The sequence below is a fragment of the Panthera pardus genome, unplaced genomic scaffold (genome assembly GCF_024362965.1).
Source record: "Panthera pardus isolate Hobbes unplaced genomic scaffold, ASM2436296v1 HiC_scaffold_20, whole genome shotgun sequence".
Taxonomy (NCBI): domain Eukaryota; kingdom Metazoa; phylum Chordata; class Mammalia; order Carnivora; family Felidae; genus Panthera; species Panthera pardus.
This window is the reverse complement of record NW_026526766.1, coordinates 56,072,436-56,088,847: the sequence shown is the minus strand read 5'-3', so window position 1 is coordinate 56,088,847 and position 16,412 is coordinate 56,072,436. Positions and strand designations below refer to the sequence as shown.

The following is a 16,412-nucleotide window of genomic DNA, read 5'->3' as shown; positions in this document are numbered from 1 at the left end:
TGAGGGAGCCGTCAGCTCTGTCCTTCTGTGTTCTCCATGTCCATGACCTCATCCTGTCTCTGTCTCTCATCCTGGCTTCTAACAACCTTTTCACAGCTGATTCCTTTGGAGCATTTGTCACTGCATCAAGGCCAAGAACCCCATCCTCCCCCTGCTGCTTGATTTAATTTCTGAAATGGACAGCACATCAGTAGGGGCACCCACAGGGCGGGAGGAGAGCTATCCAGAAACAAAGGATTAAATCATTGGCATCTTTGGAGCTGTTGCATGGCTGTGTGTATTGCCATTGTTGTTATTGTAGCAATTGTGACAGTGTGTATCGTGTGTGATTGTCATGTCATATTGCCCCCTCTACCTCCATATTGTGGTCTGTAGTTGTCTTCTGTCATTGTGTTGTCATTTTTTCATTCCTGCCCTGCCCTTACATTGTTGGTTTGTCACTGTTGTCAGGTTGTGTTTCTGTCTCCTTTGTGAGGCAGACAGGGTGCTTGGGAGTGTTATCCCATTGCCATTATGTTTGTTATGCTGTTAGGTGGCTGTTTCCTCATCTTATGGCTGTACCTGCCCTGCAGTACTAAAGAACCACATTGGGTCCAAGTTAGTTCTGAGCTGCTGTTGGTCAGTGTTGACGTGTGGCCGCTGGGACCATGGTGGCCACGCCCCCTCCCCTACGGTCAGTTTTCAGCCTCCTCCTCAGGCAGCTGGATGCAGAATGTCTGTTAGTGAGGGAGGGGGCAGGGCTCAGAGAGAGAGGGGCTTGGCATGTTTCCTGGAAGCTCCAAGTTTTGAGAAGGGAGGCTGGAGGGGGGCTCAATGGCTAGGGCTGGTGGACTGGGGGGGGGGGCTCTATGGCTTGAGCCTTGGACACTGGGCCCCTGGTCAGGGGGAGGCCCCCATTCAGTCTCTGGTCCAGCCTCACAGCTGTGGCCTCTAAGGCCCCCAGCCACCGCCCTTCCGCCGTTCATCCTTTGTTTGGCTGGTCCCGGGCCCCCACAGATGAGTGGTCAAGGCTGGCTGGGTTTCCTACTTCCCTCTCCTCCGACAGGGGACAGGGACCGAGAGGCTCAGAGAGGGGCAAGACAGAGACAGGCAGCAGGGGAGAAACCTGAAGACACAGAGAGACCCTGGCACAGGAAGGGTGACAGAGGCAGCAAACAGGGACAAATGTTCCAGCACAGAGAAAAGCAGTACCAGGCAGGGGGCTGCAATGGGGGGGTGGTGGCTGGTGGCATAGGGGGATCCCTACCCCCTGTAGTCCTGGTGGTGTTAACAAGTCTAATTAAGAGGCCACTGGCCCAAGTTAATTGGCTCGTTAACAGGAATTGCCTCTGAAAATCCCCCAACTCAGCGGGGTGGCTCTCTGGAGGGGAGATGTAAGGGAGTGTTAACGAGGGATCCCGCAGCCCCCCCTACTGCTGCCCCCCTCTCACGTTGCTCTTCCCCTTCCACCCTTTCTCCACAGATCTGGCTGAGACCTGGGAAGCATCTGTCCTTCCAGGCTTGGGGGGCAGGATGAGGAACGAGGAGATTAGATTCATATCACCCAGCTCTACATGTTTGCTTCTCTGCTGTTGTCTGTAGATCAGTGTCCCCGATTTTCTGTGTCCTACTCACCTCCCCCACCTAGTGCTGCCTCTTGACAGGTGCTCCCTCCCACCCTTCCACTCCAGTCTCCTGGGCTCAGTCCATCACGCCTGGGTTGCCGAGGCCAGAACTGGGGTTTGCTTTTGGCTCTGACAGGCCCCTCCTGGGGGCAGGAGAGAAATGGTCAGAGAGCTTTCTTGGTCCCAGCACTCTCCCCAACCCCCACCTCAGCAGTTCCTGCCTCACAAAGTTGATAGCTGCCAGGAGTTCCCTAGGGCTTCCATCCTGGATCTCCCTTATCCTGCTGCTGCCCAAGCCCTGGATAGCTGAAGCAGGGTAGGTTAGGGGCTAGCTTGCCAGGGAGGCCAGAGTTGGGGAGAGGGAGAGTGGCAAGACCGGAGACAAAGATGGGGACAAGAAACAGAGGGAGGAGTCCAGAAGTAAGGCCCCTCAGCTCCAGCTTGCCTGGGTAACAGATGTCAGTGATTGGGGCTGGGCCTATAGGTGGCAAGAGGTTAGGGTCACGGGGGGGTCAAGAAAACTTTCTAAAGGACCTAGTGACTGAAAGTGACCTGGTTTTCAGTGAGATTTAACCCCTCCCAGGACACTATACAAACTTTCTCTCACACATATACACACAGAAGATCACCCACCCATGCATAAAAACACCAGACGTGCACTCACACATACAAATATGGAGACATTCACATACCTATACACTTCCACAGCCATAGAGAACATTTATGCACTCATCTCCTGATAGGCCATTAGACATAGAGCCTCTTGGCCTAGACTCCTCACAGTGTCTCATCCGTGCACATTTCACCTGGTGGTCCCGGGCAGCTCTGTGACCTGTGACTTTTGCCCTGTGCTCTCCCCACCCCCCACAGAGGCACCCCACGTGCAGTACGAGCGCCTAGGTTCAGATGTGACTCTGCCGTGTGGGACAGCAAACTGGGATGCAGCGGTGACATGGAGGGTAAATGGGACAGACCTAGCCCCTGACCTGCTCAACGGCTCTCAGCTTGTGCTCCATGGCTTGGAACTGGGCCATAGCGGCCTCTATGCCTGCTTCCACCGTGACTCTTGGCACCTGCGCCACCAAGTCCTACTACATGTCGGCTGTAAGTGTTGCTCCCAAGCCCTCACTTGACCTACCACTCCACTCAAGAGGACTGTCCGTGAGGCCCAGACCCTTAGCTCAGATCAAGTCCTCTTCCTTTTGGGGAGGCGGGCTGCAGCACCGACCCTTGCCTTCTGATCCTATTCTAGCTTTCTCTTCTGACCTCTGAGCCCGGTGTTTCCCACTGAATCCAGACCCCTGGGCATTTTGCCCAGGTATCTCACCCCCACCCCACCCCTGCAGGTCTTTGAGATCCGAAAATCATACTGCCTATGACAAGATGAGCAGGGGAGGGCTGGCAGGGCATGGCCTATCTGGGGCCTGGTAGGGAGGAATCTTAGGGTCACCGCTCCAAGGTGGAGCGAGCCAACTCCATGGTGTGCTCTCACAGAGGCTGGTTCTGTGGGTATAGGAATAGGCACTCTGGGAGGCTCCAAGGAAAAAAAAGAAGGCTTTCTGGAGTGGAAGGCACTGGAGACTTGGGAGATTTGGAAGATACATTGAAAAAGTCACTTCTGGCAGAGAGCTAGGTATGACTATAGGACTTCAAGGCTGGGAGGGCATGAAAAGGCCTCCAAGGCTGGGGGGCTGGTGTAAATGAGGAAAGGGAGCTAAAGGAGGGGATGGGGCAAATCATGATCCTACAAGCTAGGGAGTAACATGATCAGGGTTACCTTCTTAAAAGATCCTTCTCACTGTGGTGAAGAGAGACAGGTTGGATGGGGCAGTGCCAGGGCAGGAAGGAGGCTGTTGCTGGGTGCGGGAGAGATGATGAGGATCAGGGACTGGGGCATGGAGTTGGGGAAGTTGAGAGGGGCTGGTTGGACCTCCAGGAGTTGGTGGTAGATTGGAGGTAGAGAAGACAGGAGAATAGAGAGCAGGAGGCGTCAAGACAGTTAGTGCTACCAATCACTGTGACAGAGGCAAGGTGGAAGGGTCAGTGGAAGAAAAGATAGCGTATTCTATTTGGACAGTAGTATGCAGGTAGTCTTAGTTTGGGTTTCCTGAGAATCCGATTCCAAGACGAGAACTTGTATGCAAGCAGTTTGTCAGGTGGCAGAAACACAGTGAGGAAATGAGAAAGTGATAGAAAAAGGAAGTTAAGGTGACCAATAAAGACAGTTATCCAGTCACTATTATTCACTTACCCTCTGGGCAGCTGCACCTTAACCTTGGAGAACTCAGAGAGCCCAGGCAGACATGTACCTTGGGAGTATTCCTGCCTGGGGGGTGAGGGAGCTCAGAAGCTTATATACCAACTCCTGTCCATCCTTGGTTGAAAGAGTCTCCTGGGGGTGAGGGCAGGGATGCTTTAATTCCCCTGCACTTTGGCCTAATGCCTCAGCAGGCAATGCAGATTTTGGTGACCAATGAAAGCTCTTAGGCAAATAAATGCAGAAGAGGGCAGTAGGTGTGGGCCAGAGATCTGTTGCAGCACCACCAACATCTGCTATAGATGTGTTGGGTTGGGGTACTCAGGGGACATCTGGGAGTTGATGGCTATAGCCAGTGGATCTGAGGGTCTAGGACTCAGAAGGGACCTGGGCTGGGGATGGGATAAGAAAGGCCTTAGATGGGGTGACATGACCAAGGGAGAGACTCTGGGATGAGGAGAGAAGAGAACCCAGAACTGGGCCCTCAAGACCATCACTTTATAAAGGGTTGATGGAGAGAGATGAGCCACAAAAAGAGATAAGGAGCCAACAGGAAGGTAGAAGGAGGAGTGAGTGAATGTGATTCAGAAGACAGGTTGGGGAAGTTGAAATGATGAGCTTATCAGTGTTGCTGAGGGTCAGCTGAGCAGGCACCTGGATCTCAGCCAGAGGCACCCACCAACAGAATATTCTTTCCTCACAGGCTCACTTCTTTTCTCCTTGAGCCAAAGATTCATGTTTTGCTGGCCTCATCCAATTTTTGTGATGCACCCCACTTTCTGAGGATGGTTTCTTTATTCCCTGGGAGCTGCTGAGGGGAGGAGATGCTTGAGGGACCTGGGAGCAGGCCTTTTGCCCATTGTCAGGAGATTGGTATGGACAGCCATGGGAAATGTTAGACTGAAAGTTTCCCCATGGTTATCCACAAAACACTGACACACCAGTGGGATTAGAGGAAGGGTGAGAATATGTTTTGGTAGGAATATTCATTTTCACACAGAAAAGCCTTCTGTGTGTTTAAACTAGAGAGATGGCAATCATAACCAGCCATCTTAGTTGCAAGCCAAGGGTGGAATGACCCCTGTCGGCCAGCTTGAGAAATACAGGACCAGCCTACCTAAATTCTCTCTGGCCCACCATGAGGAAGGGCCATTGGAAGTGGAACTCTCAGCCCAGCCCCACGTCCTTACACACGGAAAAGGTCATACACTGAGTGCCATGGAAGAAGAATGAGACCAATTTGACACCCTGGTATTCTCAATTTGAGTCCCAGAAGCCCTTAGGATGGAGACAGCTGGCCATGATGGTTAGGCCCTGGTGATCATGGGCCCTCATTCCTAATGACTTGATCTTCTTTGAGAGGTCATTGGAGGGAAATAGGGTCTGGAAGTAATGTCTGTAGTCTGTACCCACAGGACATGCCCACAGCTGCCCTGTTGTCACCAGAGCCCAGACCTTTTATATATAGTGGTGACCACTCCCCAGGCCCTGCTTGTCAGAGGAGAGCTGGCCATGAGTTGGCTATAGTAACAGGTACTTATCTCTCATTGCCTTATTTCCTTCTAAAGAGCTGGTGGTCAGAGGAACAGGGCACATTAATCATGATTGTCTCAGTCACTTTATATTAGTAACAAGAGACTGGGTTTGGCAACCCTCAATATCAAATTATTCTTCTAGCCAGAACTCAGAAAACAGGACAAAGTTAACCCTGATTTGTAAGTCATTCAAGCCAAAAAATATTTCATATTTATCCTAAACATATATGATTTTCATGTTTCTATTTCTAAGGGAAACTGATCATAAAAATACCCTCTTGAGGGGCGCCTGGGTGGCTCAGTTGGTTAAGCATCCAACTCTTCATCTTGGCTCAGATCATGATCTCATGGTTCATGAGTTCAAGCCCCAAATTGGGCTCTGCACTGACAGCATGGATCCTGCTTGGGATTCTCTCTCCCTCTCTCTGTCTCTCTTTCTCTCTCTCTGTCTCTCCCCTGCTCTCAAGTATGCATGCTTTCTCTCTCTCTCAAAATAAATAAACATTCAAAAAATATATATATATACTCTTGAAAGTCCCATTAACCAGACTGATCCTTGAACTACTTTCACCTCCCTGCCTTCAGGTGGATACTTACAAACAGCCCAAAGGAGTCCCCCACCCAGGATGATGGAAGGACCACCCACATTAGGAAATGGGATCACAGGGTTACCTTTAGTAGCATCCTTTTGTTTACTAGACAGTGCTGATTCAGTGTCTTTCTGTTTTTAAGCTAAAACAAATCAGAGTAATTTACTAATTTAAAATGGACAATTCCTTATCCAATTTTTAAATATCTATATTTGGTTGGTCAGGAAAGGAACTCCAGAACCCCTGGTTCAGCACTGCTTCCCCCTCAGCCCTGTTTGGCTGAGAAGGAAAGAGCAGCTTGTGGTTGAAGATGTCTGGGGGAAAAGGACAGGTGGGAAGGCAGGAGAGGGGTATGTGGGAGTCCAGAAGTTGGGGTGCCTTGAGAGATGTCATGAGATAAGGTTGGGGCAGGCCATGGATTTGATGCCAGACAGGAGGAGTGTGGGTGGGGCCTGGGCAGGGCTGGAGCTGGAAGGGTCACCCTGCCCCACCCAGCCTGATCTGGCCTGGCCAGGGGTGTGGGCAGCCTGTTTCTCCTCCTCTCTGGGCCGGCCGGCGGGCAGGCCTTGTGCGTGCCGGGGGCTCCAGCCCAGGCAGGCTGGCGAGATGAGAGGAAAAACATGCGGTTTGGTGGACTGGACATGGAAAAACAAGCCAATTAGGAGGAAAACAAACAAACCCTGGGCCAGCGGGGGCAATGTACACGCATACACGGCCCCGCATGGGACCCAAGGACATCCTGCCACAGGCTGACGCAGTCACTTGGGCATCTCAGGAGCCCCCACAAGGGGCAACTTGGGATGCCTGGGCATCCAGGAATATGTCTGTATGACCAGACTGTGACATGACACAATTACTTCTGAGGTTTTGCTCACACAGAGCCTCTAACATGTTCTCACATGGTGTTCAGCTCATACGTGTGAATATACTTGAACTTCTGGGCACTTTCCCACACCCACAGTTTGAAAAAATATATTCAGGCTTAAGCTCCATCTCCTATATAGTGTCCCAGGTATGTCGTCTTGCTGTCACTACATTTCAGACTCAATGGTGCACTTACACACATTCTCAGAGAGTACCTCAGCCCCTTGGCCATACACATACAGACAGTCTTAATCAAACTGCCCTGTCCGGAATCACACACAGCCAATTGCAAAGTTACGCAACTGCCCAGTCTCAGTCACACACATGAAGCCTCTCAGAGTTAACGCACAGCCTCACAATTGCAGTGTCTTAAAAACAGCTTCTTCCCCATCTTGCAGCACACTCACAACAGGCCTGATCACACACTGTCCCACAACCTCACACTTGGTCTCTCATAGCACCCCCACCTCCGCCCACCCGGCCCCTCAGCTGGGCTCCAGCTGCAGCAAGTCACTCCTTTTCTTCCTTTCTTTGTTTTTCTTTCCTCCTTTTTCCTCTGAGAAACCTGGTCCCTGTCAGGAAACCCAAGCCCTTCCCTGCTCAGGGCCCAAGGCCAGGCAGGAGTAGCCAGATGACAGACAAAGCCCTGCCTGGCCCCCCGGTCCCCCATGACCTGCCCAGTCAGAGAGAGGAACTGGTTTGAGGGGGAGGCTGGTCTCAGGGGGGAGGATGGTCAGAGGGAATGTAGGGGACTGGTCAGTGGGGAGGCTGGCTGGGGGAGGGGGCCTGTGAGTCCAGTGCCATGGCCCGCTCTGCCCTCCAAAGAGTCCCAGGCAGCAGGGAGCTGACTCTGCAGCCTTCAGTACCCACCCCACCCCCAGCACCCTTCTCCTTTGAAGCTGGGGGTAAGGAGGGGGGTGGCAGGAGGGGGGAGTGGAGGCTTCTCAGCCGACCTCGGAATGTCCTTTCCTCCTGGGGTGGCTGCCAACTCTGGCCTGGCCTACAGGCCCCCACAAGGCACTTCCTGTGTCCTTGGCCACCCCCCACCCCACCCCCATGCCTCTGTGCCCCTGGGCAGATAGGGAAGGGATAGCAGAGGCACACAGGATGAACATGGAACAGACACAAGATGGACACGGGGCCAGGAAAGCTTCCCAGGGGAGGCAGACAGCAGTGGATAGAATGCAGGTTGCCCCTTGTGGGGGCTCATCTGGGCTCTGGCTCTTCCCTGCAGCCCTGGGGCATGGAGCTGCCTTTGCCCACAGCATAGCCCACTCTAGCTGCTACATTCACCCAAGCTTCCCAGATGCCTCTCTGACCCCTCATCTTTCTTGCTGCAAAGCCAGATTGGGCCCTAGGGGTTCAGCCCCAATACACATATACTTCACACACAATGGACATGTACATGCAATCACACAGAATCAGTCACCATCACGTGTACACTGTGGATGAAAGCCCACAGTTCCCTGTGTGTCACCATGGTCACTCAGCAAGCATAGACATGCACTCCCCCCTTCACAGTCCCTGGCTTATTGAACTGCCCCCCTCCCATTTCCTGTCCACCTGTCAGGCAGGGGGTGGGGCGGGGGGGGCACAGGAGGGAGGTGTCAGTGTCCCTGGAGCCACTGACGGACATTCCTTGCCTGGGTCAGATCACAGAAGTTGCCTCCTTCCAGGAACCTGAGCCGGCTGTCCTCACGCCTTACCCAATGCCTAAGGGTGGGACAGCTGGGCTAAGTGCTCACAGCAGCAAGAAGTGTGGTTAGATAGCAGAAAGGACTTCCCAAGTGTGTATATGTGGTCATGTGGGTGGGTATCCCCATCCTGGAGTTCAGTCCCAACTCTAGCTTGCTGTGTGACCCCAGGCAGATCCCCATCCCTCTCTGGGACTCCCCATGCTAGAGTGAAGGCAGCTGCTGACCAAGTAAAGAACTGCTTAAAGGGTCTGTGATGGAGGAGCTGGGGGCTAAGGCTTGGAAGTGAGGTATATACCAAGGGAACAGTAGCTTCCTCTCAACAGGCATATGCACACACATGCAAGCCTATGTGGCCACACATTCTGAGCCATGCCCATAGATACCTCTACATTCCATTGTGGATCATTCATGTCACAGAGACACATGTAACATATATACCCACGCACCTAGACACCTATACACAGATACCCACATGTACAGCCACCCAGTGCTATTGCTCCTGTGGAACCACCAGGCCTCTCCTTGTGTTTCTTAATCTCTACTGAAGGGAAGCCTGGGATGACTCTTCTCCAGGGAGCTCACTCTGACTACTCCCGCAACCAGAGGACCCAATCAGGACAATCTGCCCCCGCGCCCCCCTCCCCCCCCCCCCCCCAGCTTCTGTTGCACAGTTTTTCTCTGGGAATGGACACAACGTGTCAGGAGATGTGGGGCTGGGGCCGATTCCCCCAGACATCATCTCCATCCTGTGATTGATGAGCTGAGGCCCGCAGCCCCCTGTTCCCCCACAATTCCCGCCTCCATTGAGCAGGTGGGGGGGGCTCCCTCTTCATATAGGCCTTGTTTTTCTTTAATTAAACATCTGGCTGTCTGCGGCCTGGGAAGCCTCAGACCCTTGCTGACAGCCACCCCTCCCCAACCTCTGGCATTGCTGATGGGTTGAAGGGGGGAGAGCTGGGGTTCTGGGGCCCACCTGTCCCCACACTAGTGCAGGGGACTAGGGGCTCCAAGAATACCCTGACCGTGCTGTCCTCACCCCCAGTGCCGCCGCGGGAGCCTGTGCTCAGCTGCCGCTCCAACACTTACCCCAAGGGCTTCTACTGCAGCTGGCATCTGCCCACCCCCACCTACATCCCCAACACCTTCAATGTGACCGTGCTGTGAGTAGACTTGCCTGTGACCCGCTTACAACCCTGACCTCTGACCTCTCCTTCAGCCACCCACCATGCCCTCAGTCCAGACCCTAGCCCAGCCTTGGGCTTGACCTTCCCCCAACCTCTGCCCCACCTGACTCTTGATGTTGGTAACAGTGCCTGGGCCTCACCCTTCCCCAGGCATGGCTCCAAAATTATGGTCTGTGAGAAGGACCCAGCCCTCAAGAACCGCTGCCACATCCGCTACATGCACCTGTTCTCCACCATCAAGTACAAGGTCTCGATAAGTGTCAGCAATGCCCTGGGCCACAACGCCACAGCTATCACCTTCGACGAGTTCACCATTGGTGCGTCGGGAGGGGGGTGGTCCCTGCAACATACTCCAGTGGGAGTGTGTGAGTGGGGGTGTGCCAGAAGTGTATATGAGCATTGGTGGGGATAGTCACATGTGTGCATAGGTATATGTGGAATGTATATACGTGTGTACATATGTTCATGGCATGTATATACCTGTGAATATTTGAGTGGGTGTCCTTTACCTGTAGGGGCCAAGAGACCTTTCCAGCAGCTCTTCCCATACTCTCTCTGGCTCCCAGAGTATTCAGGAGGGGGAGGGGGGGCAGGCTGGGCCAGACCCTTGTGCAGCTGCAGCCTCCACCCCCCGCCCCACGCTAATGGCTTCCTTACGGCCTGTGATGAATGAGGTGTCAGAACAGGAGACAGGACTGGGACAGATACCGCCCTCACCCCCACCCCCATCCCAGTCAGACCCTTCTGCCTACTCCTGTCCCACTCCAGCCAGACCCTCTGCCTGCCCCTGCCCCATCCTATCCAAATCCTCTGCCTGCTCCTGCCCCAATCCCAGCCAGACCCTCTGCCTGCCCCTGCTCCACCCCATCCAGATCCTCTGCCTGCCCCTGCCCCAATCCCAGCCAGACCCCTTGCCTGCTTCTTCTCCATCTCAGCCAGACCCTCTGCCTGCCCTCCATGCCATGGCTGAATCCCCCAGCCAGACTGTTTCTACATGAGCTGGGCCCTTAGACTCCTGTCAGGAGTCCAACCCAGATCTGCCACACCTGTGGACTGTCTTTTAACCTTGACCCACAGAGCAGCTTCAAACCCAGACTCTTCCAGGGTAGACTTTATCTCAAGTTGGAACTGGAAGAGTTGAGGTGAAATGCTGAGCTTGAGGGGAGTGTATGATGCTGGTGCAGGAGGGGGTGATCCAGATGACAATGGAGGTGATGCTGGTAATGGTGGAGCCATCATTTAGACTTGGTAATTGGGATGCTGGTCATCATGAGCATGGGGCTGGGATGATGGAATGAAATTTGGGATATCATTATCATGAGCTGGTGACAGTGACTGTAGTGGACAGTCCTTGGTGGGAATAGGGATGTGAGAGGTTGAAATAATGAGATGGTTGTTAATGGTGGTTGCCAGAACTGACAACAGAGAAGAGGGGTGGCAACCATGACAGTTATGACAAGAATTGGCAATATGAGATGGTGGACATGGTGACTGGGGCTGACAAAGTGGGGTTTTTCCAGAGATTAGTGTGGTAATGAAGCTGTGTCTCCTTAACAGTGAAACCTGACCCTCCAGAAAATGTGGTAGCCCGACCAGTTCCCAGCAACCCTCGCCGGCTAGAGGTGACTTGGCAGACCCCTTCAACCTGGCCTGACCCTGAGTCCTTTCCTCTCAAGTTCTTTCTGCGATACCGACCCCTCATCCTGGACCAGTGGCAGCATGTGAGTGCCCTGCCCTGCCCAGATCCCAAGTGCCAGAATCAGAGCCACGCGGCATATCCATACGACCTGTATCAGCTGATAGCTGTTCCAATGTGAAGCCTGAGGGCAGCCAGAGAGGCTTTCCTCAGGGAGAAGGGATCAGATAGGCCTGGGAGGATGGATGGGTCTGAGGGCAGTATCCTGATCTGAGGCCCTAAGGGGTTCCCAGTGACCTCTGTTAGTGTGATGGGACCACATCTGTTTTTGTGGCACCCAGGGTAATGGGGAGAAATCCTGGAAGAGAGATGGCAGGCAGGGCAGTTAGTTAGTATTTGCCTTTCCTTACCTCTGGCTCTCCTCTGTGATCAGGCATCTCCCTCATACACTCTGGCCCAGGCTGTGGGCTTGTACTGGACCCAAGGAGCAGGACGGCTCTTATCCTCAAGGACTCATAGTCTCAAGGGTTCGAGAGATCAGAATCAGTCAGTGGAGGCAAGCTTGTTCCAGGGTAAGAGTTCAGGCCATGATTAGTGTCAGGGCTCCAAAGTCAGATGTAGCTTAGGGGTCAGCTCAAGGTTATAGATCAGAAGGTAGTCTAGGCTGGGAACTAGGCAGTGGATAAGGGCTGGTATGGGGGTCAGGCTGTGGTCTGGGCTACCTACCTTTTCAGTACGTATTGATCAAGCTACTGTAGCTCAGGGGAGCAGCCAGGGGTTTGGGGAAGATTTAAGGTTCTCTCTCCTTTGACATTCCAGGGCCCTTAGGGTTGTAGGTGCTCTTTGTGGCCCATGAGGTCTGTGGGCTCAGACTGGGGCTGGGCCACAGGCCAACCCAGGCTGGCACCCAGGGGTCAACCCACCCACCAGGCTCCAGCCCCATCTCCCCATGCCCCACTTCCAGCTAGCCTTTAAAGTGCGTAATTCAATTCCAGGGTGCCTGTCCGGGTTGCAGGCCTGGCCCCCACAAAGGCTGCTCACATATTCCCTGACAGAGTCCGGAGTCCCTCCCGCCTGGCCAGCTGCCCGCGCCTAATGCATTGCTAATAACCAGGGTCTAGTTTCACAAGCCCCCCTCCCCTGCTAACGAGCTACAGGCAGCAGCCCTGCGCATCGCAGCGCACACGCCTCATAGTGGACCTGGCATACTGCCCACCACACACATGGGAGCATGTATACATACACGTGGTTCCTAGCAGGAACCATGCTCCATACATGCATGTGACTAACATGCCAAGGCCATGCACCACAGAACTGACCCCCATACTGATGTGGACAGAGCAAAATATGCAGACTCTGTGGTAAAAAATACGTATGACCTGGCATGTGCTTTCCCTGTTCCATATCTCATTGGCATTGTGGTTGGTTAGATTTATGGCTCTTTTGAGCTTGACTTTTGCTCTGAATACAATCTACTCTCCCTTATCCTTAATATTGGAAAGGAGCAGGTGTATGATTGGGAGGGGGTAGAGAGGGGTGAGGAGAAAAAACATTGTTTGGATTTTCAGGAGGAAATGAAATATACAGGCCAGGAATTATACAAGAATGGGTACCATGAGGTCTCACAGGGGCTATCTGAGCATGGACAAGGAGGAGGCAAGTACAGGGACCCAGCATGGGTTCCCTCAATCTTCTGTTCTTGCCCTAACTCAGCAGGGAGGCTGAAGGGCATGCCTGACATATGCTATAGCCGACTGGATGGAGGACTCTGAGGCTAGGCAGATGCCAGTTACTAGAGAATTCCTGCCAGTGGAAGAGCCATTCTCTTAAGGGGATGGATTAAGGGATCAGTGATAACCCAGCAAGAAGGGCCCAGTCTTAGGAGATGTGGCTGCCAAGAAAGGATTGGGTTCCTGGGCCACATTCCTAGAGGTATGGTGCCCACCATAAGCCCACCAATAAGTGGTAATCTGATCTGCTTTTCATAGCTCTCTCCCTTTGGGGAAAGACAGTTGTGAAGATCTGGGGAGATAGAATCAAAGGAGAGGCCTGAGGGTCAAATCCTGACAAGAGGGAAAAGGAGCTGAAGGAGCTGGGACTACTCAGCAAGAGGGGGTCTTTGCAGGGCAAAAGGGTGTAGGGGACCAGAGGAGGAACTGGGCCCCAACCCCAGGAGAGGAGAGTCTATGGGGCCCACCAATCTTCTAGGTCTGGGAGTAGGACTTACTGAGCTCAGGTCTGGGCCCCAAATGACTTTCACTCTGACCCTGACCTTTACCAGTGCCTGCCACCTCAGGGCCATGGGGATGGGGGCGGGAGGGGGGATTATTGGAGGGGCTTCTTGCTGTACTTAGACACACCTTCACACATATGAGTGCACATACACGTGTGCACATGTACTCACAGCCTTTCAGGTAGGTAGCCCAGACCCCAGTTTTCTGGGAAGGAAGATTGGAACAGGGACCAAAAAAGCCCTGAAGCCAGACATGGCCCAGAGCAGCATCCCCCTCCCCCCCCCCCCCCCACCCGCCCGCCCCTGCCGGCTGCCCCTGTTTACGAGGAGGCTTAATGAGGCAGCGGGTGCCGCTGAGATGAACCAGAGCTCAGCCTGGGACTGGGAGGGGCGCTGGACAGGCAGGCCAGCCTGAAGGGTGGGGGAGACCAGCAGAATAGGGCTGGCCTCTGCAGGGGTGGGGTGGCGATGCCTCCAGGAGGAAATGGAGCAGCTGCCCTCCTGTCCTGCCTCTTGGGAGCTGCCCACCCCACCCCAGTCCACCTCAGGCAGGGTGTCGACCATACTGAGGTCTTCCTGAATGGGAGGAAGTGGATGCACTGGGCAACTGGGAAGCCAGGCTCTGAGCTGGAACCCATGATGATGACAGAGCTGATTGAAGTGTGTTTGGTCCTCATTATACCCCTGTGAGATAGATCGTAAATGCCATTTTACAGATCAGCACAGCAAGGCAAATGGAGGTTAAGTAACTTGGTCACTTGCTTGTAAGGAGTGGAACTAAAACTTGGACTCAGGAAGCCTGGTTCCATGACTGTGTTCATAACCTTCCTTCTAAGCTGCTTGTTTTGTTTTGTTTTGTGTTTTGTTTTGTTTTGTTTTGTTTTGTTTTGTTTTAATGCTGCTTCCTGATGGGAGAGGGCAGCATATCACCATCCCCATTCTTACCCTGTTACTCTTATCACCTCCAGGCAGGGGCTGAGATCAGGGCTCAGATTGAGGGCTATGAGGAAGCTGGGATGACCACAGAGTGAGACAATGAGCAAAGTCCTCCTTCTGTTCCCCTGGGGGTGCTTCCAGTCTCCTTAAAGATTTTCTTACTCTCCTTTAGGATCATCTTCCCTCTCTCGGGGTTTCCTCCCTGACATGTCTTTACCTTCCTTCAGGAGTATTCTTAATATCTCCTCTCTCTCCCAAGGAAGCCCTCATTTCCTCCAGGGGGGTCTTCACTCTTCTCTGCTCAGAAGTGTTCTCAGTTCCTCTGGGGGTGCCTCACTCTCCTGACCCCCAGGGCCCCCTACCCCCATCCCATGGTCTGGCTGCAGGTAGAGCTGTCAGATGGCACAGCGCACACCATCACAGATGCCTATGCTGGGAAGGAGTACATCATCCAGGTGGCGGCCAAGGACAATGAGATTGGGACATGGAGTGACTGGAGTGTGGCCGCCCATGCCACGCCCTGGACTGAGGAGCCACGACACCTCACCACTGAGGCCCAGGCTCCGGGTGAGCCCATCCCCCATCCCCTGTTCTCTCAGTGACCTGCACTGTTGCCTGGTTCTATCTTGTGCCTTTCAACTCCTCCCAGGACTTAGAGCCTTAGAGCCTCTACCCCAGGCACTCTGTGGCTGCTTCACTGCTGTCTGTCTGCCCTGCCCATGCTGTTCCTGGTCCTTGCTGTCTGGACATTCTTGGTAGGGGCCATTGGGTGGAGGGGTCATCTGTGAGCCTTGGGGAAGCACGATCTGCCTGATGGGTGAGGCAGGATGTGTTTGAGAGAGGAAGCAGGGGCTGTCTGATGGGAGAGGCAGCACTGTCTAACACAGGGAGCAGGAACAATACACCTCATGAAACCCCCCAGAGCTGGGTTGGACTGTATCCCTGGCCCTGCCCTGAGTTACCCCCATGTTCCCCAGAGACCACGACCAGCACCACCAGCTCACTGGCACCCCCACCCACCACGAAGATTTGTGACCCTGGGGAGCTGGGCAGCGGCGGAGGAACCTTGACACCTTTCTCAATCGGCGTCCCTGTGACCCTGGCCCTGGCCGCTGCTGCCGCCACTGCCAACAGTCTCCTGATCTGGTAAGTCAAGTAAGGTTGGGTGGCAGAGGGGAACCTGAGGGGATCCCTATCCCACCCTCATCCCTCACAGCCCCCTGCCCTGTCTCCCCAGAGCCCGGCATCCCGTGAGGACATGCCAGCGCACCTGCAGAGGAGCAGGAGGCCGGAGCTGAGCCCGCAGACCCCAATTTCTATTTTGCACACGGGCAGGAGGACCTTCTGCATTCTCTTCAGACATAATTTGTAGAGACCCCGGCAGGCCCGGGCCTGCCGCCCCCTAGCCCTGCCACACCACACTGGCCCTCCTCCCTCCCTCGGGAGAGGAGGACCTTGCAGCCAACCCACCCACCAAAGACCCACCCCTACCCCCACCCTGGCCCCTTGGGCTGGAACCTCCAACGCCAGCGACTCCCAGGAGCCCTGAGGGGATCCCCTCACATCCATAATTTCTCCTCCTGCCCCAGCCTCCTGTCTGTCCCAGGGTCTCTGTTGCCACCATCAGATTATAAGCTCCTGACACTGGGGGGGCCCAGCCACCCCTTCCCCCCAGTGCCCACACTTTTTCACTCCCCCACCTCTGCCCATTTTGTACGGCCCTCCCCTTTCCCTGTTCCTACCCCACAGTATTTAATGCCCTGTCAGTCCCTTCTAGTCTGACTCAATGGTAACTTGCTGTATTTGAATTTTTTATAGTTGTATATACAGGGGTGGGAGGGTGGGGGGGTTCTCATTAAACGTCACCATTTCATGA

At 54.0% G+C, this 16,412-nt stretch overlaps 1 protein-coding gene across 4 annotated transcripts in view; it reads left to right on the top strand.

The window, feature by feature from the left end:
* Positions 1-16,412, top strand: part of CNTFR (ciliary neurotrophic factor receptor) — a 38,212-nt gene extending 21,800 nt beyond the window's left edge. For 3 of the 4 annotated variants that reach the window (XM_019424098.2, XM_053908061.1, XM_053908062.1), the window contains 7 exons: positions 2,475-2,708; positions 9,590-9,707; positions 9,882-10,048; positions 11,289-11,452; positions 14,923-15,103; positions 15,514-15,682; positions 15,774-16,412. In XM_019424098.2, the coding sequence (XP_019279643.2) occupies positions 2,475-2,708; positions 9,590-9,707; positions 9,882-10,048; positions 11,289-11,452; positions 14,923-15,103; positions 15,514-15,682; position 15,774 (1,034 nt within the window). In that variant the 3' untranslated portion in view covers positions 15,775-16,412. Of the gene's footprint in view, positions 1-2,474; positions 2,709-9,589; positions 9,708-9,881; positions 10,049-11,288; positions 11,453-14,922; positions 15,104-15,513; positions 15,683-15,773 lie in introns of those variants that run through there. The other variant, XM_019424099.2, reaches the window with a different exon arrangement.